Here is a 25,999-nt window from a genome sequence, read left to right on the forward strand (position 1 = left end):
CTTTCTTCCAGTGACCCACTCCCTGGAATATTTCGTCACTGCATCGTCTCAAGTCCCAAACTTCCCAGAGTTTGTGGTTGTTGGTTTGATTGATGACGTCCAGATTATTTACTATGACAGCAACACCCAGAAAGCAGAGCCCAGACAGGACTGGATGAGGAACAACAATAGTGAGCAAGACTTTGAGACATGGACTGGAATCGGTCTGGGTGAACAGCAGAACTTTAAAGACGATATTGAAAATCTAAAGCAGCTCTACAACCAAACTGGAGGTTTGTCTCTCACTATTTATTAATCTTTTATATTTTGTTGTTTATGGCAAATATACAACATACGCAAACACACATACACACACACAAACAAAATTAAATAAACTTTAAATAAAGTCACTCATTTTATTAACCTATATAACACTGAATGAGTCACTTCCAGGAATAATAAAATTATTAAATATTTGTTTAGAACTAGAAGCTAAACTTAGTAAAATGTGGTGTTTCAGTAGCAGCAGCATATCTTCATCATCAGTGTTTATCAGTGATATTAAACATTGTTTGAATTCCTAATATTTTCCATTTTAAAGGTTTAAATATAGAAGGAATATTTAGTTCTTTATTTTAGTTATTTCTGGGGAAATCCTTCTGAATTACTCAGATGTACAGAATCCTTCACTGAAGAAACTAAACAGAAACTATAGTTGAATGTGATTAGAGCAGGTATGTATTAATGTTGACTCAGTGTTAGTTTATAACTCAGGTCCTCTTTAGGAGATCTGGTTCTGGTGTTTGATGAAACTGATGTCAGAATGAAGGTCAAATAATGGAGGAGTTGAAACATGAAGTTATTGTCAGAGTTCTGAGCTTCTCTGAACTTTAAAACTTACCGCAGTTTATCTCCCAGGTGAAAGTTGCTTCATTTATAAAATAATAACAGAGTTTATTTTAAACTTTTAATAAGTGGTCCTTGTTCAATGCTGAGAGCATCATTACTATCTAGAGAAGCACAAAAATCTGACAAATTAAAATATTTAAAATACCGTATTTTCCGCACTATAAGGCGCACCTTCAATGAATGGCCTATTTTAGAACTGTTTTCATATACAGGTCCTTCTCAAAATATTAGCATATTGTGATTAAGCTCATTATTTTCCATAATGTCATGATGAAAATTTAACATTCATATATTTTAGATTCATTGCACACTAACTGAAATATTTCAGGTCTTTTATTGTCTTAATACGGATGATTTTGGCATACAGCTCATGAAAACCCAAAATTCCTATCTCACAAAATTAGCATATCATTAAAAGGGTCTCTAAACGAGCTATGAACCTAATCATCTGAATCAACGAGTTAACTCTAAACACCTGCAAAAGATTCCTGAGGCCTTTAAAACTCCCAGCCTGGTCCATCACTCAAAACCCCAATCATGGGTAAGACTGCCGACCTGACTGCTGTCCAGAAGGCCACTATTGACACCCTCAAGCAAGAGGGTAAGACACAGAAAGAAATTTCAGAACGAATAGGCTGTTCCCAGAGTGCTGTATCAAGGCACCTCAGTGGGAAGTCTGTGGGAAGGAAAAAGTGTGGCAGAAAACGCTGCACAACGAGAAGAGGTGACCGGACCCTGAGGAAGATTGTGGAGAAGGGCCGATTCCAGACCTTGGGGGACCTGCAGAAGCAGTGGACTGAGTCTGGAGTAGAAACATCCAGAGCCACCATGCACAGGCGTGTGCAGGAAATGGGCTACAGGTGCCGCATTCCCCAGGTCAAGCCACTTTTGAACCAGAAACAGCGGCAGAAGCGCCTGACCTGGGCTACAGAGAAGCAGCACTGGACTGTTGCTCAGTGGTCCAAAGTACTTTTTTCGGATGAAAGCAAATTCTGCATGTCATTCGGAAATCAAGGTGCCAGAGTCTGGAGGAAGACTGGGGAGAAGGAAATGCCAAAATGCCAGAAGTCCAGTGTCAAGTACCCACAGTCAGTGATGGTCTGGGGTGCCGTGTCAGCTGCTGGTGTTGGTCCACTGTGTTTTATCAAGGGCAGGGTCAATGCAGCTAGCTATCAGGAGATTTTGGAGCACTTCATGCTTCCATCTGCTGAAAAGCTTAATGGAGATGAAGATTTCATTTTTCAGTACGACCTGGCACCTGCTCACAGTGCCAAAACCACTGGTAAATGGTTTACTGACCATGGTATCACTGTGCTCAATTGGCCTGCCAACTCTCCTGACCTGAACCCCATAGAGAATCTGTGGGATATTGTGAAGAGAACGTTGAGAGACTCAAGACCCAACACTGTGGATGAGCTAAAGGCCGCTATCGAAGCATCCTGGGCCTCCATAAGACCTCAGCAGTGCCACAGGCTGATTGCCTCCATGCCACGCCGCATTGAAGCAGTCATTTCTGCAAAAGGATTCCCGACCAGATATTGAGTGCATAACTGTACATGATTATTTCAAAGTTGACGTTTTTTGTATTAAAAACACTTTTCTTTTATTGGTCAGATGAAATATGCTAATTTTGTGAGATAGGAATTTTGGGTTTTCATGAGCTGTATGCCAAAATCATCTGTATTAAGACAATAAAAGACCTGAAATATTTCAGTTAGTGTGCAATGAATCTAAAATATATGAATGTTAAATTTTCATCATGACATTATGGAAAATAATGAACTTTATCACAATATGCTAATATTTTGAGAAGGACCTGTATAGGGCACACCGGATTATAAGGCGCATAGAATAGAAGCTACTGCAGTCACACGTTTGACTGGGGTTGCATTATGCATCCACTAGATGGAGCTGTGCTAAAGAGAATGTCAACAGATAAGTCAGTCAGTCAAACTTTATTAATACACTACAAACCAGCGTTCTGATAACTCCATTCACTCTCATGGTAAGGTCTCCTCTACATAGAATTCTATTGAATAGAGCCAACCGCACGTTAGGAATGCATTGGAGTCTATGAAGTTGAAGTTGAAATCAAACGTTAGTTAAAACGTGAAAGGGAACTTTTCCCTGATTCAGTAAACACGTAAAAGAAACAGTTTGATGCACTAAATCAAACGTTAGTACTGTTAACCTTTCCTGTTTCTGTCCCCTGACCGTAGTCTGATGACACAGGGGAGACGCTTTCTCCAGGGCCGAAGTTACTAGTTTCCTCGGGGTTAACTCCCTCACTCATACGTTGCTGAGTTGAGCATGAAGAAACAGCATCAAAACACTGTGTTGTTGACGAGATTCGGGGTTCTTTTTAATGACTTTACAGCACGTAAAAACACAAGGCTTACAGACTCATACACCGCTGCTCCGGTCGCCGTCTCTACCCACCCCACACACACAATAATACCGACGTCACTCCTTCACTCTTGATTCTCAGCTACGGCAGCACACAGCGCCACCTCTGTCCGGAGGAGTAATGTCAACATCTTCCATACACACACACGAAACATACACCCCACACACTGAGCTTCTAATCACATATAGTTCAGGCAATTCCTGCAACAGTACATTCAAACGTTATACACACACAAGTGGTGTTGGACTAGGAGTAAGAACAGTACAGGTGTTTACCGCTATTACTTCGGTGACACCCCTGACTACGGTAGCCGTAATGCTGCAAGCGGTGCGGCTTTGTAGTTTACCAGTCCTACTGAAACATTTTGACAGAGCGCCGTGTACAACCAGTATGGATCAACCAATTAACCAATTGATCCATATATAAGGCGCTCCGGATTACAAGGCGCACTGTCATTTAAAAAAAAAATTAAAGGTTTTTAAGTGCGCCTTATAGTGCGGAAAATACGGTATATGAGAATAAAATGAGATGAGCTGAGATCAGTTATAGACGTGAACTTTATTTCATATTTTATCTCTTATTTAGTTTTTTTAAATCTATGAAATGTTGCTGCAACTTTGATAAAAAATGACACCATTAAACACAATAAATATAAATATAATTTTATAAAAAACATCAGGAATCAAGTTGAAATAAATAATAAAAACATCCTGAATCGTATATTAAACTGTTTCTCGTCTAACATTTGATGATACGTACAATAATCTGTGATTTTGTTAAATATTATTTTAAACTACAGTTTTTACAGCTGGAAAAAGGAATAAAAACTGTAGACTGGACATTTTTATAATTACTGATATTCTTTAGTAGCTTGGTGGTATTTTTAGTGGTTTTATTGTCATTATTGTATTTTTCTGATTTCTGCCTCAGATCATCTGTTTGTTGTGTAAAGTTGGAGCGCTCTGAGGATTTACACTCATGATTCAGCTCTGCTTCAGTTGGTTGGAAAACCTTGAAGTTAACCTTTAATTACTGTCAGAACAACAGTGAGAGCGTCTGTCTGTCCTCACATCCACAGAGCTGTATGTCAGCTGTGTTCTCTGCATGGAAACTATATTTAAAAATGAGTAAAAACAATTAATATAACTGAGAAACAAACTAAACATAATGAGACAAAACAACTAAAAGTAGGAAAATATGACTGAACATAGAATTTAAAAAGAAAAGACTTGATTGCAGGTTTAAGCAGCTCAGACGGTCAAACTGATCAGTAACAGATTTTATCACACAGTGAGTCAGAAAGTTACTTGGTGTTGAAAACACAGATGGAGCGACTGAAGATCAGCTGAAACATTACTGACTGAGAGGAGCTGAACAAGCAGAAAGATCAGAGTTACTGCTGGAAGATGAAGACTAGAAACTGATGCTGCAGTGTGAACATGTGCAGCAAAGCTTCACATTTCATTTATACAGCAACTTCATTTCATTTTAACTGATTAAAAACTGGAAACACAGAAAACAGTCAAAATGTTTCAAGTTTTCACAACGTTTAAACTCTTGGATCTTTTAACTCTTTACTGAATAAAATCATGAAGTTAGTTTTTGCTGAAGGCCACGCAGCGTCTCCATAAACAGCAGCATGACTGAGAAACAGGGAAGGAACCCTGAAACAGGAAGATCTGGGTCCAAACAGAACCAGAACAGACCAGAGAGATGAGTGGTTGTATTCCTGTGAGCAGCTGTGATATCTTAGAAAACAACAATTGTTTTAATATTCCTATGCAACACAGAACTGATCAGGTTTCTCTTTCCTTCTCCAAAGGGAGAAAAAAGAACCTGCAGAACCAAACCTTTCATAGTTTTTTGTCAGGATCTGATATAAGGTACAGTGTAAATCAACACGCTGCATGAATCAGAAGAGGAAAGAAAAACCTAATATAACCTCTTCCTAGCAGCTGCTGTGAAAAACAATGAATTTGTACTTTCCATAAGCGTCAGTAAGCACTTGCGGACAAAACTGCACCAAACATTAAGTACTGTGTCAGAGACTGTATGAAGACCATCTGCAGTAAAACTAAGCCTGTTTTAATGAGGTCTCTACCCATTAGATTTATGGGATACAAACTCTGACAACAGAAAATAATATCTGAAGGAGAAACCCATCAGGTTTTACGCATGCGCTGGGTTTTATAAAAATGCTCCTTCATGAGATCTGTCCTGAGAATAACATAGAAACACTTGGTTACTGCTGAGTTTTGGAGATGTTGTAACTTCCTCTGCTTTTTAATAACTTTTAATAACTAGAATAATTGACCCTAAATATTCCACGACGAAAGAGAACTTGTTTCTCTAAAAGAATTAACTGGAAAGTATCAAATTAGCTAAGTTATCACCCTTTTAAAGATACTTTTCTAACCCTAAAATAATATTTTAACCCGCTATATCTGTCAACGTCAAGCAAGCGTGTCACATGAGCAGCGGTTAATAAGCGTTCTTCATTGCAGAAAATAGGAAAAGATTTATGCAAATGTGTGTGTGTTTGTACGTTACCCCCATCAGTTTCTAAATCGCCCCAGAGTCAGACTGTCACACAGTCCTCTATCAGTCCAAAAAACAACCAGGCCCTTCCCAGGTCTGTTGGTGAGACATTCAATCATTCTTTGTCCACTTTAACTTCTCCAGGAGGGAGAAAGAAGAAACTTTGCTCCAGCCTGTTTCTCTTCTGCCCGCATAAGATGTGCTTTCAATATAAATCCAGTGTATCGCTCTTCTGGCTCTTGCAAACAGCATGGATCGTTGTCCATCTCAGTGGGTCCAGACTTCTTCTGAGTTTCGTTTTGGTGGAAACTCACACTGCGATTTTCAACAAGCAGGCAGGCAGATCTCTCTCTTTCAGGCCGTGCCTCTGTGTAATAGCCATGGAGAAGGGCAGGTTTCTAAAATCCAGACTCAAAAATGCAGATGTTGAACTCAAATCCCATATATGTGTGTATTTGTGTGTGAGAGAGGCAGAAGAAAAGTTTAGTATAGGTTCAGATTTTGCACAAAGAAATATTATCAGTCAGTCAGTCAGTTGTCCACCTGCCTGCCACTTCCTTTCATAACATGCACTATAATCCTTTCTAAAACAACTTTCTTTTCGCATCTCTAATGTCCCTTTTCACTTTTACCTTCTTTTCCGACTGATCGCAATATTTAAGACAAACAAAACTTCCTTCAGGAAAGGTTTAACTCTTTAACCCCTTAATTGATGCACTCTGTGCTTTTTAATCTTTTTCTTATGTTTTTTATTTTTCCATCAACTGTTTTACTTGAAACTATTTAAACTATTTAACTTATTTACACTCAAACTTTCACACTGTAAAAAACCAATGTTATCTTCCAAATTAAAGCACATTTAACACGATCATCCCCACTTTTCCCTTTCATTATTTTATAAATCAGAGTATGAAGAAGGAGACACCCCTGATGCCTCAAGGTTCCGGAACCATTTTTTTTTTACCAGTTCAGCAGCACGTCTGCCGTCTGACTTTTCTCCTTTATGAGGTGTGGAAAATTGCTAAAAACCACCCGCAAAACCCTTTGTTTTGCTTTATCCCATTGTTACCAATAAGAACCTCCCTGCCATTTCTTTGCAGGGTAACCGGGCCCTCAGCTGATGTCCTCCCTCTCACAACTCTGGAACCTAATTAATTAGTTAGGAGATGATGGTTAATGTGTAATAAAAATAATAATATACATTATATCATACAGAGCAACTTCTCACCCAGATATATTTGAAGACAAATAGTTCGGATCCAATCGGCCAGAAGCCGCAGGCGGGCACCAGAACTCCCCTCCGTAAAATGGAGGTGGACTGAGGACAACGTCTCCAGGCTGGCCAGGTGTCCGTGTCCCCCTCCTGCGGTCTCCTCTGGCACGTTAGATCCTGTTCGTGACGCTAAATTTGTTGTGGAATTTTCTTATCAAACTGGAGAGAAGTTGACTCATAACAAGAGAAAATCCGGACTTTGTCTTTATAAGTTTTATTCAAAGGCATTCAGCGTTTGAAGACCCTGTCACTGAGGTTAGTCAGTGAAGCAGAGCCCCGATCAACATTTACACACAGTATTTATACCAGAACATGACAGTGTTATCTCAACTTCAAAGAGTCTGTGTTTTATGACCCAAACCCTTCTTGGGTTCAGAGATGACAAAGTTATCTAGGAACCCATCTGTCCTTCCCAACACATCATCCTAACTGTGGGTTTTAACCATTAAACTTCTGATAATGGCTTTTACAGCTTCCTTCACTAACACAGATGTTCACAGGAGTGAGGTAACCTAAAGGTCATACACTGTGGAATGCTTACTGCAAGAATTTCCATCACAAAATAAATAATAAAAACATCCTTAATCATATATTAAACTGACTCTCGTCTAACATTTGATGATACGTACAATAATCTGTGTTTTTTGTTAAATATGTTTCTAAACTACAGTTTTTATGGCTTGAAAAAGGAACAAAAACTGTAAACTGGACAGTTTTATAGTTACTGATATTCTTTAGTAGCTTGGTGGTATTTTTAGTGGTTTTATTTTCTGTCATTGTATTTCTCTGATTTCTGTCTCAGATCATCTGTTTGTTGTGTAAATTTGGAGCGCTCTGAGGATTTACACTCATGATTCAGCTCTGCTTCAGTTGGTTGGAAAACCTTGAAGTTAACCTTTAATTACTGTCAGAACAACAGTGAGAGCGTCTGTCTGTCCTCACATCCACAGAGCTGTATGTCAGCTGTGTTCTCTGCATGGAAACTATATTTAAAAATGAGTTAAAACAATTAATATAACTGAGAAACAAACTAAACATAATGAGACAAAACAACTAAAAGTAGGAAAATATGACTGAACGTAGAATTTAAAAAGAAAAGACTTGGTTGCAGGTTTAAGCAGCTCAGACGGTCAAACTGATCAGTAACAGATTTTATCACACAGTGAGTCAGAAAGTTACTTGGTGTTAAAAACACAGATGGAGCGACTGAAGATCAGCTGAAACATTACTGACTGAGAGGAGCTGAACAAGCAGGAAGATCAGAGTTACTGCTGGAAGATGAAGACTAGAAACTGATGCTGCAGTGTGAACATGTGCAGCAAAGCTTCACATTTCATTTATACAGCAGCTTCATTTCATTTTAACTGATTAAAAACTGGAAACAGAGAAAACAGTCAAAATGTTTCAAGTTTTCACAACGTTTAAACTCTTGGATCTTTTAACTCTTTACTGAATAAAATCATGGAGTTAGTTGTTGCTGAAGGCCACGCAGCGTCTCCATAAACAGCAGCATGACTGAGAAACAGGGAAGGAACCCTGAAACAGGAAGATCTGGGTCCAAACAGAACCAGAACAGACCAGAGAGATGAGTGGTTGTATTCCTGTGAGCAGCTGTGGTGCCTTCAGGTAGATCAGCCTCGTTTCTCTCAGACGGCCACCAGGGTTCATGTCCAGGAGTCTCCACACTCCACAGAGAGAAGATCTGCTGCTGGATCCACACTGGGAGCCTCACTGGACCATCAGCTGGTTCTTCTCTCCATTCACCAGTCAGCCCAGATGGAGTTTATGTTGGTTTCAGTTTGTGTTCTGGTTCTGTTGTCAGAAGAGCTGCAGGATCTTTAACTTTGAAGGTTATTCTGGGATCTGTTGGCCTTAAAGCTGCAGAGAGAGCAGAGCTGTGAGATCATCAGAGGAGAAGAGCAGCAATGATGATCCTTCAGAAAGAACCAGAGAGGAGATTCATCTCAGCTGGAACATTAAAGTGAAATAAAACCTGTTTCTGTGCTGATGTTCCTGCAGTGATCAAACCCTGGACCTAAACTCTCCTTCAGTGAAGAACTCTGAGCAGAAACCTCACAGTAACGTCTCACTTCAAAACGTTCTCCTCAGACATGTCACCTCGCTGTCTGTCTGCAGATGAACATGATGTAAAACTAAATTAATGATGAGATTAACCTGTTCAAAAGTCACACTGTCTATGTACCTCTGAGTCTCATTAAGTTACACTAATCAATGTAGATAAACTGCAGACAGTAGATCTGTATATGATGAAGGTTTCTTTGGATGATAATAAATAACTTTTATAACTTTTTCTCAGCAGTTTCTGTTGGTTTCTCTTTCTCTCTAAGATGTCTGCAATGTTTGGATGACTGTTGTGTTAATTCATAAAATCTGGTGTTAAAAGAGTAATAAACAAAATCTCAACTTAGTTTCTGTTTTCTCTCTCTGTATTTTAGGTGTCCACATTTTCCAGTTAATGAGTGGCTGTGAGTGGGATGAGGAGACTGGACAGATTACTGGCTATCGACAGTATGGCTATGATGGGGAAGACTTTGCAATATGGGACACGGGGACAAACACATGGATCCCTGTAAAACAACAGGCTAAAATTGCTACAGACATATGGAACAATAACAAAGCTGAGTTGGAGTCTAATAAGAACTACTTCAACCAGATTTTTCCTGAGTGGCTGAAGAAGTATGTTGGCTATGGAAGGAGCTCTCTGATGAGAACAGGTAAGGTAACATGCTGATATTTGTTTTCCCATTTAAATTCCTTGTTTTACTAGAATTACTCAAAGGTAATGTTACAACACTCATCTAGATACCATCTTCTTCACTACATTTAGACTGGACTCAGTTCTGTTTGTGTATCTGAGGCTCGTCTCCAACTCTGACACATTTCAAGTAATGTACTTTTCATTAGACATGAATCATTATAAACTGGTTATATTTGAACTTTGTGTCTCCATCTCCAGATCTTCCATCAGTTTCCTTTCTCCAGAAGACTTCCTCCTCTCCAGTCAGCTGCCACGCTACAGGTTTCTACCCGAACAGAGCTGAGATGTTCTGGAGGAAAGATGGAGTAGAGGTTCATGATGGTGTGGACAAAGGAGAGATCCTCCCTAACAATGATGGGACCTTCCAGATGAGTGTGGACATAGATCTGTCCTCTGTTGCAGCTGAAGACTGGACCAAGTATGAATGTGTGTTTCAGCTCTCTGGAGTCAAAGAAGACGTCACCCACAGACTGGAGAAAACAAGGATCTTGACCAATGAATGTAAGTAATGGTGTAAAGAGCTGCATGTGTTTATAGGTAGATATCTGCTGATTACAAAGTTCTGTCTGCTTTCATCGTCTTTTTAGATTTAGATTCAGTTTTAGGGCTCAGAACCAGAAGCTTTCTTTGTTGGGATCATTATCTCAGCCTGAACCATAAAATAAAAGTTAAAACACCTGATTTGATGCTGATACAATCGACTCCAGGTGTTTGAGCTTCTTTTTATTGTCAGTAAAAACCAGTTTCAATAAAAACTTTCAGGTTTATTCATTTAGAGGTTTTAGGTGATGCTAGACTTTGTGCAACCATTCACTGCATTAATTGAATTAACAGCTTTATAACACTTGAAAATCAATGTGCATTATTATTAAATTAACCTCACAATTATAGTAACTGAAGGAAATAGACTGAAGCTTATTGGAGGTGTGAGTGTGTTCAGTGTAAGAAAAACGTAGAGAACAGAAACCAGAACCAGCAACAGAAGAACAAAGATAAAACCTGGTCCTGGTGTTCAGACAAACTGGAATAAAAGACATGAACAAACCAGTGACTCTGCATGAGTTTGACCTGGTTTATCTTCTCAACAGCAAATACCATCAATCTGATCATCCCTGTTGTTGTTGCTGTGGTTCTCCTTGGTCTCATTGGTCTGATTGGATTCATTATTTACAAGAAGAAGAAGAACGGTGAGAGACGATATTTTGTCTTCATTTTCATGTACTTTGATTGTTGACCTTCAGTCAGTGAGAAATAGACCTGATTCAAGCTTTAGAGCTATATATAGACATCAAGTAGACATCAATCAATGATGTGTTGATGTGTAGCTGTGATTTAGACCTACATTTTTCACCTAGACCACATTTAGACCAGGAAGTCTTGATTGGTCTAAATCTAAATTAGGACTTGGAGCCATAAAAAAACTGAATCTAAAAATGACAGAAAACTCAAGTGTAGCTTCATTTGATTCAGTATGAATGAATTTCATCCTTTTTTTCAGTTGTGATATTGTGGTAATAATATCAGTTTGTGGAAAAAGAATCTGTATTTGTCTTTGAGAGACAAGAATTGATAGAATAGTGGTGAATATGGTATTATTTGTACTGGTAGATTGAAACATGCATTTAATCTAAAGCGTCCTTAAACATTTGAGCTGTACTGGTTGCTGTTTGCTGGATTTCATCAGAGATGAAGATCAGTTCATTTTCATAAAAAATTAAAAGAAAATCAGAAATATTCAGTTCAGCCTAGAGGTATATCAACCATTTGTTTAGATGTGTTTTCATCTAAAATGTTCACTAGGTTGTATCTGTAGAAATAAGGCAGAAGTGAAAGAATCTTTTAAGACGAGATCTAAAGTTGTTTTTCTGTCTGTTTCAGTCAGCCGTTCTCCTCCTCGTAAGTAAAGCCTCTTTCTATTCTAATCTATTTTTATCTCTAGCTCTGTGTTTTCTAGAAGTCTTTCTGTTTTATGGTGCTGGAGATGTTTTCAGGATGTTTTCTGTACATTTTACATCAGTTTACAGCAGAACATTAATTCACCTGCTTGTTGATGTTACAGCTGTGGAGAACCCTCAGGCCCCAGAGGAAACCCAGTTTCTTCCAGAACCATGAAGAAACAGAACCAGGACGACACAAAGAAGTGAGTTGCTGAATGTTGAACAAAGATGTTTTTAATAAACATAAGACCTGAATGTAACATTTTATTTCCTGTAAAAGTTTGAGGCATGTTTGAAATTGAAAAATGTTTGATCATTTTAAATTGGACATTTATTATCATGGTCATTTTTTAAGGTGATAATTTGATAAACTTTTATAACAGTTTGTCAGATAAATCAATGGAACAATTTCTGGTAGAAATATTGAATCTACTTTTAGAGGACGGTTAGTCAGCTTTACTTTTTGGAAACGATCATGGATATGACTAAACTATTTTGTTTATTTAGCAAGTAACTTATTTTTATTAAAAACACGTCTTTATGGATCATATGGAATAACTCAATATTAAAAAAGAAAATTATGTAACAATTTTAAATTGAGGCAGTTCTGTTTTACAATCTATGGATCGTTGAGAATTTAATATTAAATAAACAAGTTGTGATTTTATTACAGCTGTTGGGTTCTGTAGCTTTTAATGGACATTATTTAGTTTAACTTATTAATTTCTAGCATTTTGTTTTAACTAAATCTTTGTCATTTTGTCTCTGTAGGTTTATGAATAAAGTTTTAAACAAACAAGAGCACCACTTTAATTATTATTGGTAAAATGTAATTCAAGTCAAATTTTAACAGATGTTTTATGGATCCAGTTATAAAATTGATAAATATTGTACAATACATTAATTGGTTTAAATGCTATTAAATCAAACAGGAATTATTGATGATATTTTTCTTGTCTGGAAAGACGTAAACGATTAAACAAAACAAAACTTTTCATCCAAACACAAATATTTTGACCAACAATTTATCTGGAAAAATCAAACATTTTATCTCACTTCATATTGTCTCTGGTTTCTGGGTTTTCTTATATATAAATAAATCACTAATGAATGATGTTACACATGTAGATTTACATAAACAGACTAATTTCATTTTTTATTCTGCATTAGAAATGTATTGTTAGAATGATGCCTTTTATTCCGTTGGATGAAAATATTTGTATGACAGTAAATAAAACCTTGAATATTAATCAGAATTACATGGAAGATAAAACAGTGTGAGATAGTTAGTGTAACAGTAAGTTGTGTTTATGTGTTAAACTGTTCTGATCCAATCAACTACCGATACATTAATCCCTCTAGCTGTCAGATATTCATAACAACTGTTTAAATTCCTTTATAAATGTTTTTGAGGGTAAATTTTATATTTTCTGTTAAAACACTTTTATCAAAATTTTTATAGGTTATTCTGTCTCTTCAGATATTTCTGTTTAATGTATTCTTTAAAACATATTGTGTAAGGAACATATTTTTGCTATTTTAAAGACATCTGTTACATAATTTCTTGTGTTGGGTTTAGTATACTGGTGTTGTGTTGAATCCATCCCAGTAAATTTAGTTTGCTTTTAAATAAATTTCCACCAAATCCAACATTTCTTTGTCTTTTATATTGTTAGACAAGCTGAGTTTCTGTATACGCTTCAGAGTCAAGACTTTTATAAATACAGTTTAACTAATATACTCTAAACGAATGTGACACAATGAACCTGGCCCAAATATATCATTTTTTTTACAGTAACTTATACAATCGGGTGATGTTTTTATTTTTTGTTTTACCATTTCCTGTATACTTTATTGGTTCACTTTTAGTTTACATTTTTTTTTACACTTGTATAAAACTTTTTTAAACCGACATTGAGCTTCTAAGATTCTAGAGTTATTTGTATATATATATTTAACTAAAGTTTATAAAGATTATTATTTCTGTTCTTCTCTCAGTGTGGTGCTTCACTTTTCCAAAACCTGGAAAATAAAACTCACAGCCTTAAGTTTGGTTACAAGATTAATGGCTTTTGTGTCTAATGGACATTAAGTGTAAATGTTAGAACAGGTTCAGTAACCTCAGAATCATTTCTATAATTAATGTTTGTTGCCCAAAATATTAAGATTTAATTTAAATTATTTTATAGTTTTTATTCAAAGGATGATTTTACTTACTGAGTGAATAAACTTTTGAATGACAGACTGTAACATAACCTTCCAATGCAGCACCAGTGCTTTCCTTCACCCAGACTGGATCCAGTAATTGCTAACATAAGTTTAGACATGCGTTGGGTTTTAAACAGTAAACAAGTTCAATAAGACAAATACAAAAGATTTTTTGTAGGAGACAAGTATTCAAAAGAAGCACAAGAATCTAATAACCTGTAAGGAACCAGACTGAGGACCCAACATTTCAACTGAACACAGACAGCGTTAATTTAAGTGACTTTGCTGGTGGGAAACAGGAAGCTGCTGGAGACAACCTGGAAGCAGTGGTGCCACCAGGGGGGCTTATTGTGCTTCTGTCTTATTTCTAACATTGGCTGCCCTAGTGACTCCCCAGATGTGATGAGCTGTTGTTTAACGACTAAAGCTGAGTTGTCCACTTGTCAGTGAACGCACCTGCCTTTTCCTATTGAACAGTGAATGCAGCATCAAACAATGGTTAGAGTTTGCCCTGCTTATAATGTTTTAAGTTACTTGTTTCTACATAAATAATGAACCACTGCTCTGTCTCTTTAAATTATCGGCATGTAAGCTGTCGGCCCGGTAACATGTATAACACGGTAAGGAGGGTGAGCTCGGTAATCTGTATAAGGGAGACTTCGTCATGCACTGTAGAGATTGGATATAACTATGGAGGATGTGAAACAGGAAATAAGAGGATGGATTGTATCAGAAGCTACTAGATTAAAGAGTAAAAGGGCCAAAATCATAAAGATGCCATGTCAGTCATGATCCAGTTTGAAAATGCTCTACCAGAATCAGTTCAAATGGGTTTGTGATCTATAAGAGAATACATACCAAATCCTATCAGATGCTTTATATGTCAAAGAATTGGCCACGTTGCTAAAGAATGTAAAGGGAAAGCAACATGTGGAGGTCCTCATGAGTATGGAAAGTTTGGTAAGGATGCTAAATTAAAATGTAATTGTGGAGGGGAACACAGTGCAGCATATGGAGGATGTATAGTTCAGAGGGAGGCCAGAGAAGCTCAGACAATCAAGATGAAGAATATCATGTCCTGAAGCACTCAAGATAGTGAGAAAGGAAAGTTCAAGAATCATGACAACTGGAGAAATAAATCAGAAAATCACAATACAGGATACAAATAATATTCAGATCAACCAGAAGCAAATCCTCATTCCTCCAGCTGCTGAATATAATGCATGTAAACACCTGTGTAAAGTGGATGAAAATACAATGATAGTTAAAAAGGAAAACTTTACGGCATTTATTTGTCATATTGTGAATGTAACAGTACAAATAAAAAATAAAAGTGATCAAATAATGGCAGTTGTTACAGCAGCAGGAAAATTTCTAATCATGAAGTAAATCCAAGCAGATCAATTCTATACTAAGTTCAACTGAAGTAACAGAAAATGTACAAGAGAAGGACTAAATAATAGTTATACATATACTTCAATGGAACGCTAGGAGTTTAATTACAAACAGACAAGAACATAAAAGATATATACATGAAATAGAAACAATACCAGATATAATAGGCGTTCATGAGACTTGGTTAAAAACACATTTAGATTTTAAAATCAATGGATAAAGTTCAGTTAGATATGACAGAAGTAATGACAATAGTGGAGGTTGTGCAACTTTCATGAAAGTTGGAATAGTTTTTAGGAAAAACCCCACTCCTAAAGAAAACTAATGGATTAGTGTTGAAATATTGAATTTTAAAAGAACAGGAAATGTTAAATTAGTCAACTTTTACAACCCATGTAAAAATCCAGAGTGATACATTTAAGAAAATCTCAGAAAAAACATGCAGGAGAGAAATTTGGTGTGACAACATTAATGCAAATAATAGTCTTTGGGGAATCAGTCAAACATATAATAATGTCAATGTTGTGGAAGAAATGATGGATTAAAGGTCACTAGTATGTTTAAATAATGGTCAGGGTACAAGAATTAATATAAACAAGGATATAGTTTCATGTATTGATCTCACTTTAGTTTCTGCTTCAATCAAGATCATGTGAATGGAGTGTAAGAGGAGACTCTACTTCAGGAAATGAAAGTACAATCATTGATGACAATTTATACAGACAATTTATCTTCCCATTTGTGTAAATGGATGGAGAAGGTAATAGTCAACAGGTTAATATTTACCCTTGAACATAAAGAGATTATTAGTAACTATCAGTGTGATTTCAGAACAGGTCGATCCACAGTAGATGCCCTGGTTAGAATATGTAATGATATGGAGAAAACCTTTAAAATGAAAGAAATGATTATTGTATTGTTAGATATCGAAAAAGCTTATGATTCAATGTGGAGGGAAGGATTATAAATAAAACTAGATCTAATGGGAATACAGTAGTTGTCATGAAACGTAATGTGCAAATCATTCTAGAAAAATAAGCAATGCACACAGGTCTGCCATGAAAAGTAGTACAGTGTTTTTTAAAATACCAAAAAGAAGTTTCAGCTAATTAAATAAAGGTTAAATAAAGTAATATAATAGTCAATAGAGTTAGTAATCATATACAGTAATTTCTGGGTTGAGTTTATGAACGGTACACGGACTCTGAATTCCTGGATATTTTAGTATTAAACAAATGTTTCTGTTCAATATCCATATTCTAAAATTAGCAAAATCATTTAAAATACTTAACATTTGGTTTATTAAGTTTGTTTTGTCCCCCTTAGGTTCCTCAAATGCCTGTTTTCCACCAACGTAGTTTGGTGCCCCTTCCAGTTCCTGAACGTGATTGCGAACCCGTGATGCACGTTTCCACCGATGAAAAGAAGTTCCACGACGCAAACTGTGGTTCAGCTCAGCAGAATACTTGGTTTCTCTGCATAAACTGCAATGTCACCCGGGGACGATTTGGAACTGGATGTGATCGATACAATAAGTACGATGTCTATGACGAAGAACGTGTCGTATAAACATTTATATGTTTGCAGAAACACAGTAAACACGCATTGTGCTGCTACTTGTTTCCGTTGCACTCGTGGTTCCTGAACATATGCAACTAAAAACATGGTACATATCATTGTTCTTGCATGAAGTCTCCTTTTCTGTATGACCTGTAGTGTATTGATGCTCTCTTTTTGCATTAAGAGGAACATTACGTGCAGCTCAGCTGCCTCACTACCAGGCTTCCTCCCTTGTTGTGTAACAACCACTGTTGATGAGTCAAGCTTGGTTCCCAAAACTGGTGGAGACACATCAGTCTCAACAAAACACCAAAGTTTGAAGGCCTGAACCGACCTGATTTAAGAATGAGAGTTCCTTTGGTGGAAAAACATTAAAAGTGGAACTAACCTCATTAAGCTAGTTCTGCTGTATAGAATATTCTAGTGTTTACATTCCTTGCCAGTAGTGTTTATGTCTTACTCCGATACGACCAAATATTAATTCACAGCACTTTGCTGCATCGGCAGACAGTGTTTTCTTATTTTTTATCCTCTCTGCTCCTCTTTTCCTCTTTGGCTCTCTGTGCTGCTGGGACAAACTGCCTCAGAAAAAGAAAGGAGGGACGTCTGGGAGCTGCAGCGAGTCAGAAACCCGGTGAGCCACACGAGTGGTTAAGAGTGATAAGAAATAAGGGAAATACAACCGTTTTTGTGACAGATGTCTCATTTGGCATCAGAACACCATGGGTTTGTTGACATGACTGAATGCATAGAAGTGGCGCCTGCATGTGCACCTAGTTATCTATAGGGGCTAATAGGCGATGTCCAATCGATTAATATATATTGATGGTCGCTACCACTCACTGCCTGCACAGTTGTCAGTGTGTAACTATGTCCAGAGTCCACCTGGTTTTCAGTCCAGTAGTGTCTTTATCGACAGAACCGCAATAAAAACCTAAATCTAGTAAAACAAGAATATGTTGAAACTCTCGCAAACAGTATGTATCAGAAACTGAAGAGGGAAGCTGTTCGAGTTAAAACCTGAAATAAAACGTGAACTTGGACAAAGAAGAAAAGACAGAAAAAGTTCTGTTTGGATTTTAGGAAGAACCTGCATTACACAGATGAAACAGAAGACCCGTTTCCTGCTGTGTGCGCTCTCTGCTCATCTTAGTGCGCGTCTCTAGTAGAAAAGTTTGTAGACGGGTAAAAGACGAGGAATCAGCCTGAACTAAACCTCGGAAGAAAAAGGTTTCAGTACGGCAGACTTGTATAAAAGAAAGAGACTTGGTGATAATGGCTGACACACTAAAAGAAAAAGAAAGGTTAGCTGCACCTTATAGAGCTTCTGTGATTTTATATAACACTCACTTTGTGCTACAAACACATCCTTGAATTGAACCTTTAGCTCAAATATTGATGTGGTGATTCTGTGATGTTATTTTTAACATTTACTTTTTATGTGGGTAACTATTAGACCACTTTATTTAGTGATGTGGTTTCAATAAAAGTAAAACATTGTTATTTTAGTCTTCAATCCAAGAAAGTAATGTTAAAAATCTATTAGAAAGCCTCAACGTAATCATATTACTGTTATCAGTGTTATTGTTATTACTCAATACTATCAGGGTTACCGCCCTCACTTCTTCTTCATGACATGGATTTCATATTGAACATGTCAAATTTAGAGTGGATTTAAGATAACTAAATATATGACAACTGAGCTTTATAACAATCTTATTTTAGATCCATAAATTCTGCCTTTCACCAAAAAGTCCTGAAGAAAAATGTCTATTTATCATTTCATGAAGTTAATCTGGAGATCACTTGGATTATGTAGCAGAATAACAATACAAAGCTCACCAACAAGTGTACCTCTGGATAGCTAAGAGAACTAAATTAAGATTTCGGAGTAGCCTAGTCAAAGTCTGGACTTTGACAGCCCAATGTTGCTAAATTAAAACAAAGCTGCGAAAAACAGTGGGTCAAAATTCCTCCATATTGAGGTGAACTTGTTCAGTTGAGTTCAGCAAGGGAGGCACAAGCAGCTGTAAGGTTGGGTGGCCAATTATCTTCTCCCCTTGATAAATTAAAGTTATCTCAGGTTATCTTGATAAAAAAATCACTTTAATGATCTGAAACATTTACGTAAGACGGAAAAGCAAAAAGAAGAAATATGTTTATTGTTTTTCTAAATGTCAGTTCAGTGAAAAGGCTAAAACATTTATATTAGAGCTATAAAAACAACAAATAATTACAGTCACTGAAGTCATTTTTTAGTTTTTCACCATGACATCATGCATGTCCTCATGTTGTCATGCAGCAACACGTGTCGCTTGTGTGAGTTCTGTGTCTGTTACCCGCAGATGAAGAAAAGTCTTGTTCGTTGTTTTGAATTTCAAACAAACACAAAATATTTTGTGTAAGAGAAATCTCTCCAAAATATTTTAAATAGTTTGAGCCTCAATGAAGAACAAAAACTCTCACACTATTATCTCTGTGAAGGAAACAAGGTGAAAGAAAAAACTTTAACAACTTTAAATCTTAAACTCACTTCTGCTTCTACAGAAAAATTCCCAGTCCACTTTTACAAGATGCTGCAGCTAAAAATACTGTTACTCAACACCTAACCTATTCAAAGTAATAAGAAACTATTACACATGGAACTACTTGATATGTAAAATATAATTTGGTATAATGCAATAAACATGCGAAAGAGCAAGATCCTGGATACAAGCGGCTGAAATGAGCTTCCTCTGCAGGGTGGTCAGGCTCTCCCTTAGAGATAAGGTGAGGAGCTCAGCCATCTGGTAGGAGCTCGGAGTCGAGCCGCTGCTCCTCCACATCCAGAGGAATCAGATGAGGCGTCCAGGAGGCATCTGATACAGATGCCTCCTGGACGCCTTCCCCGGGAGGTGTTCCAGGCATGTCCCAGCGGGGGGAACCGAGAGGTCGGCCCAGGACACGCTGGAGGAAATACGTCTCTCGTCTACACGGCATCTTCTGGAATCTCAAACTTTCCTGACTATGTGTCTCTTGGATTGGTTGATGATGTTCAGATAAGTTGCTGTGACAGCAACACAAGAGTGAATAAACCCAGTCAGGAATGGATGAGAAAGGTTGAAGAAGAAGATCCTCAGTACTGGGAGAGTGAGACAAAAGTATGCCTGAAAAATCAAAACACGTTCAAAAGAAACATCGATATCGCAAAACAACTCTTCAACCAAACTGAAGGTTTGTATAAATGTGATTTCTTATATATAACAATAAAACAGAAATTGTTTAATGCAATAAATAATAGACAAAAGCTTAGGCTGTATACCTTAACTGAGTCATATGAAATAGTTTTTAAGCTTAATAATAAATGTATTATTTATTTCAAACTCCTGATGCTTTTACCAAAGAGATTCCCTGAAAGTAAATAATTGTGTTACGAAACTTTCTGTTTGTGTTTCTCCCTTAGGGGTGCATGTCTATAAAAAAATGATGGGCTGTGAGTGGGATAGTGAAACTGGAATGATTAAAGGTTATGACCAGTATGGGTATGATGGGGAGGATTTCATTGCACTGGACCTGATGTCAGAGACTTGGACCGCTCCAAAACAAGAAGCTATAAGAACCAAACACAAATGGGATCGTGACGTGTTTGAAAAAGAGTATCTGACTAAAGATTGTATTGACTGGTTGAAGAAGTATGTTAACTATGGGAGGAGCTTTCTGATGAGATCAGGTATCACAAATCTTTGTTTTATGCAATGGACACAGCAGTCAGTGTTTCATCTTTAGACAACTATAATGTTATAATATTAAACCACTGTAAACAGATCCAGTGTATTTAATTTTACAGGTTTTATCTGTGGTCATTTACCCTTTTTTATAGTTTCCCATTGTTTCTCCATCTGCTTTTTCTTTTGGATTAAAACCACTGTGAAATCAGCATTTTACATGGATGAGGCACAACATTATGACTTCTGTGTGGCCAAGTAAATAACAGTGATGATCTCTTCATCATGACAGCTATTAGTGCTAGGATATATTATAAGATATATTGTGCAGCAATCAATCCTCAAAGTAAATATGGTAAAAATGTAGCATGAAGATTCAAGCAGGTTTGACAAGGCACAGGATGTGATGCTTGGTCGGCTGAGTCAGAACATCAGAATAAACAATGGATAATATTCTGTGTATGGGGCTGCTTAACTATGACGAGGACCTGTTGGTCATTATGTTGTACCTGATCAGTGTAAATCAATATGCATATTTGATTAATTAGATTCAATTAAAAATATCAAATGAGATTGGTTACTTCAATCATTGTAAATTATCATAAAGAAGCTGAAGACGTTTTTGAAATTTACTTTCCAGATCTCCCCAGAATGTCTTTCCTTCAGAAGACTTCCTCCTCTCCAGTCAGCTGTCACGCTACAGGTTTCTATCCCAACAGAGCAGAAATGTTCTGGAGAAAAGATGGAGTAAAGGATCCTGAGGGTGTAGTCAAAGGAAAGATCCTCCCCAACAACGATGGGACCTTCCAGATGACTGTTGACATCAATCTTTCATCTGTTTCACCTGAAGACTGGACAAAGTATGAATGCGTGTTTCAGCTCTCGGGAGAAAAGGAATTTCTCAGCAAAGTTGAAAAAGCAAAGATCAGGACAAATGAAGGTAAGACTTTAATCAAAAGTGAAAGTCTAGTACTAAACACGTGTTCGTTTAGTGAAACAATGTTTGGGTTTCTGCACTTTTATGCTCACTGTAGACAGCCTTATACATTGTAGTTGTTGGTGAAGTGAAGGTTGTTTACTAATTATATTTATATTTTTTATCTCCACAGCTCCTTTCAGCTTCATGATCATCCCCATCACTGTTGCAGTCGTTGTTCTCGCTGTCATTGCTGTGATTGGATTCATTCTTTACAAAAAGAAAAATGGTGAGACCCAAACATTGTTCTTTTTTTCAGTAACCTGACTTTTGATGTGGTGCTTTGATGCATGAAAGAATAAAAGTTAAACCAATTTCAGCAAACTATAGCCTGTAGACGGCTTAGACACAGCTTGGTAAGAATGCTGAAAGATTTTGATTGTACAAACTAAAACTGTATTTTGTTATAAATTCAGCCAAATGTCCTCCATCTCGTAAGTAAAACTTGTATTCAGTCCAAATCCTAGACCAGGTTTCTTAAGAAGAAGTTGGACTACTGTGAGTCCAAGTTTAGCAGGGGTCACACCAGAAGACAGTGATTTATAATGATGAGAACATATTGTGTAATACTTGGAAAGGCCTCTTAAAGAAATACTGGAGAACCAGGATCCCATGGAGAGCCGGGTGGCTTAAGAAGCCTCACCATATCCTCTAAAACAATCAGGCTTAAAGTGATTAAAGACAGTGGAGCAAGGAGCTGAGACAGGGGTCAGAGTCAGGAGATGGAAGTAGAGATCTTGTGGCAACCATTTCAATCAAAAACATTTCATTATTACAGATTTCAGGAGAGGTTTCTGAATAAGGGTTCTGAGGAGGGTTATAAACAGAGTCAGTTGGTCAAATAATAAGTTGTTTATGTCTGTTGGACGAAACATTTTCTAAATATGTTGTTTTTGTGTCTTTGTGTTCTGGTACTGATGCCAGAACTCTTTCATTTTATGGATTTGATGTGACACCTTCAGTTTGTATTTTTTTTAATTGCTAATTTATTTTTGTGTAAAACTTTGCACTTTAAAATAAATCCTCAACTAACTGAATTTGTGTCTAAGTCCACATATCATAAACTTATTCATCTGTGTGTAAATCTGGAATTTTATAAACAATTATCATTTGTTGTATTTTACTTATAATATTAAACTATTTAACTCTTATAACGATAGTACAACTTCTCTAGATGAATGTTTTAGTTTCCTCTACATTTAAATTATTTCGTTTTACCTCCATCATGGTCTGTAGGTTTAGTTTTGGGTTTTAGCTACACTCCTGTTCAGACTCTATTTGGTTTCTATTGGTCCCCTTACTTCCTGTGTTACATTATAAATTATATAAGCCTCTTGTGAGTCTCTTATTCCTGATTCTCTGTCCAACATGGCGTTGAATAATAACTGTCATGCCAGCATCAATATAGTTTTTATTTCCCTCAGTATATTTAGTCCCAGAGTTCCTTTACTTAACATGCTACAGCTTTGTGGTTGCAGAGGTGGTTGATTGTCTGTGCTGTTGTGAGTTGTTTGTTATGGAAATGTATTTATTTAACTTTGATATGCCAATAATCTGTGTTTATGTCCTTCCAACACTCAATGCTGACATAATCTTTAACAGATATATAAAATTGAGATTATATTAGTTTCTCTTTTTAATGACAGTTTAGCAACAGAGGTTGACAGCTGTGGGCTTTTCTATTGCTGCTGCAAACACCGATATTTAGAAAACCCGGGTATCTGTTGGCAGATATTCCAGGTTGATTTATTTTAATTTTATCTACATTTGGCACAAATGAACTGGCTGAAGAAATACCTTCTGTGTTGCCTCAGTAGCTTGAGCTGCCAGCTATCAACCAGTTAAACAGTCCCAAAGAAAACTCCAAAACGTGGGAATCATATTCATGGCATTTACTTCAGAAATCTGGAAAACTGGAACACAATAAACTACATTTTGGTTTATATGGCAACTTCAATTGTCAAATTGCGCACGGTGGCACAGTTGGTAGCACTGTTGCCTTGCAGCAAGAAGGTCCTGGGTTCGATTCCCGGCCGGGAGTCTTTCTGCATGGAGTTTGCATGTTCTCCCCGTGCATGTGTAGGTTCTCACCGGGTACTCTGGCTTCCTCCCACAGTCCAAAGACATGCCTGTTAGGTTAATTGGTAACTCTAAAATTGCCCTTAGGTGTATGAATGAGTGTGTGCATGGTTGTTTGTGTGTTGCCCTGTGATGGACTGGCAACCTGTCCAGGGTGTACCCCGCCTCTCGCCCATAGACTGCTGGAGATAGGCACCAGCTCCCCCACGACCCACTATGGAATAAGCGGTAGACAATGACTGACTGACTGACAATTGTCAAATAGTAGATAAAGCATAACAATTAATCCCAAACATAAATTTTAGACATGCCACTACAATTAAAGCTAAGCACATAAATATCTAGGCCTGAAATCTGGTCAAACACATTGCTATCTAGCTTAGTACAACCATGCTAACATTCATATGGTGATCTTAACAAAAACTAACATGTAACATTTAGCTTGTTCAATTGGTATTTTAAGACACAGTCTGCAACCTTCTTTGTAAGAATAATCCTCACAGGCAATGCTTTATCCAGGATGGGAATGACTGACAGCGTTCACTCAGAAGCTACCACCACTAGCAGAAAACCAGAACAAAGCAATGGACTTCCTGCCACCTGACTAAATAACCTCCCTCACACAGGAAGTGACAAAATGACCTCATACAAAATAACTACAAAAATTATTAAACTATCAATAAATTCTTGGGGGAGCAGCACACCTTCATTTACCTTCTCAGCAGTTGGATGTTTCATGGCATCCTGAGGAACTTGCTGCTCTCCATCTTCTTGAAGCTCAAGGTCTTAAAAAGAAAACAGGAAAGTTTTGTTATATTTCCACCTAAGGTATGTATTTAATTTAATACAAAACTATTTCAGAAACTATAGGAATTAGCTCTATATGATTTCAGATTATGCTGCAAGTCTCTCAAGTAAGGCTGGGCAATAAATAAATTTTATTGATTAGTTCAAATTTGCTTCGTATGAAGATTTCCTTTTTTGGAAAATCTAATAAAATGTCAATGCACTCGTTGGTATTTAGAGCAACAAGAACCTGATTCCCACAGAAACAGAAAATTGCAGCTAACAAAGTACAGCTAGTTCACAAAAACTGTTATTTTACAATCATGTTTTAAAGCTTGTATTTAGTACCTCTTAATTCAGCTCAACTGCCAAAAGGATGACTGAAGTAAAAGCAAGTTTTTTTTTTTTTTTATAATCTCTCATTTGTAAATAGTTTTTATGAAAGGGCGGGAAAAAAAAGAGATTAATTGGATTTGGTTTAAAATATTTGGAAATTATTTTCACCCTTTCCAAAACATTATCTATCTACAATAAAGCTGCAGTAAATGAGAAGAAATAGATTTGTACATATTTTCATCTGCATCAGAGGTCAATCAGGAACTATTAAGACTAGAGCTGCAAATGTTATATAATGCAACGTTACATAAATAAAAATAATAATATAATTGCTCTTATAAACACTCACCGAGATCTCCACTTTCCTCACTCTCTGTGTCTGTGCCACATTTCTTCTTGGCTCTCTGCAGCAGCTTCCTCATCCTGCGAGAAGTTTTTATCTTCTGCTCGTTTTCTATTGTGAAGAAGCTTTGACGTCGTTATTATCGGTTCTCTTCCTCTATACCCCACGCTTCCAATGTCTGATCAATGCAGCGGGCGATGGCCTCCCCGGTATCTGGGGTCTCCATTCAGTGCAGGTGAAGCAGAGCATGGTGGACTTGACCTCCAGGTGGGAGGTAAAAACAAGCTGACAGCCATGAAAGATGCAGTTAATCCCCTTTTGTTCCAGCTTTCATGAGGTCGTTCAGTTCTTGCTTTGCTAAATCCATCTTGTACCTCTGCTGCTTTGCTTGGGTTTACCTTCGGATCCCGCGGATGATTGTTGCGCATGCTCCGTTACCTCCTCAAGGTAAGCTAGGTTAGCCCTCTTGTGCGAGTTTTTCAGATGAACTTTTAGGTTCGTTGTTTTTTCCCCTTTAAGAACTGCCCACATATTTTATCTTGTTCCACGACAAGATTTGTCCTTGTATCTAAATTTTCATAGCTGTCAAGTCTCCTGTTTTGGCCGGGAAACTACCGTATTTTAACCTCTTTCCCGCCATCCTCCCGCCGTATTAGTATTCTTCCGTAAATCTCCCGTATTACAATATAATAATAAAAAAACATTCCTCTGCTTCTTTCTCTGAATTCTGTCACTAGCCTCGCGAGAACTGCCACCTGCAGTAGCCTGGGTGGCAGTTGTCGCGATATTA

General features: G+C 37.2%; 2 protein-coding genes across 3 annotated transcripts; both read left to right on the forward strand.

Annotated features, from left to right (window-relative positions):
• Positions 1 to 9,566: 9,566 nt before the first annotated feature.
• Positions 9,567 to 13,472, forward strand: LOC124878939 (major histocompatibility complex class I-related gene protein-like). 2 transcript variants are annotated; one of them, XM_047383145.1, is made up of 6 exons: positions 9,567 to 9,841; positions 10,084 to 10,386; positions 10,974 to 11,072; positions 11,764 to 11,781; positions 11,945 to 12,025; positions 12,594 to 13,472. In XM_047383145.1, exons 1-5 carry the CDS (start codon positions 9,583 to 9,585, stop codon positions 11,995 to 11,997), a joined length of 732 nt encoding a protein of 243 aa, XP_047239101.1. In that variant the 5' UTR covers positions 9,567 to 9,582; the 3' UTR covers positions 11,998 to 12,025; positions 12,594 to 13,472. The 2 variants fall into 2 exon arrangements, with proteins under 2 accessions (XP_047239101.1, XP_047239100.1); XM_047383144.1 differs by having other exon boundaries at positions 11,945 to 13,472.
• Positions 13,473 to 14,638: 1,166 nt separating this feature from the next.
• On the forward strand, positions 14,639 to 21,932 carry LOC124878706 (class I histocompatibility antigen, F10 alpha chain-like). The gene is made up of 6 exons (XM_047382800.1): positions 14,639 to 14,650; positions 16,752 to 16,988; positions 19,889 to 20,198; positions 20,428 to 20,694; positions 21,330 to 21,629; positions 21,799 to 21,932. Exons 1-6 carry the CDS (start codon positions 14,639 to 14,641, stop codon positions 21,930 to 21,932), a joined length of 1,260 nt encoding a protein of 419 aa, XP_047238756.1.
• Positions 21,933 to 25,999: the final 4,067 nt, after the last annotated feature.

This window comes from Girardinichthys multiradiatus, chromosome 13, assembly GCF_021462225.1.
Source record: "Girardinichthys multiradiatus isolate DD_20200921_A chromosome 13, DD_fGirMul_XY1, whole genome shotgun sequence".
In the NCBI taxonomy this organism is placed as follows: Eukaryota; Metazoa; Chordata; class Actinopteri; order Cyprinodontiformes; family Goodeidae; genus Girardinichthys; species Girardinichthys multiradiatus.

What these genes read in the sequence shown, in the direction of transcription:
- LOC124878706 (XM_047382800.1), top strand. An exon ending in ACTCTTCAACCAAACTGAAG is followed by an intron (nt 20,199 to 20,427) that starts GTTTGTATAAAT and finishes TTTCTCCCTTAG; the next exon opens with GGGTGCATGTCTATAAAAAA. An exon ending in AAAGATCAGGACAAATGAAG is followed by an intron (nt 21,630 to 21,798) that starts GTAAGACTTTAA and finishes TTATCTCCACAG; the next exon opens with CTCCTTTCAGCTTCATGATC.
- LOC124878939 (XM_047383144.1), top strand. Translation starts at nt 9,583, where the DNA reads ATGAGTGGCTGTGAGTGGGATGAGGAGACTGGACAGATTACTGGCTAT. An exon ending in GAGCTCTCTGATGAGAACAG is followed by an intron (nt 9,842 to 10,083) that starts GTAAGGTAACAT and finishes CTCCATCTCCAG; the next exon opens with ATCTTCCATCAGTTTCCTTT. An exon ending in AAGGATCTTGACCAATGAAT is followed by an intron (nt 10,387 to 10,973) that starts GTAAGTAATGGT and finishes TCTTCTCAACAG; the next exon opens with CAAATACCATCAATCTGATC.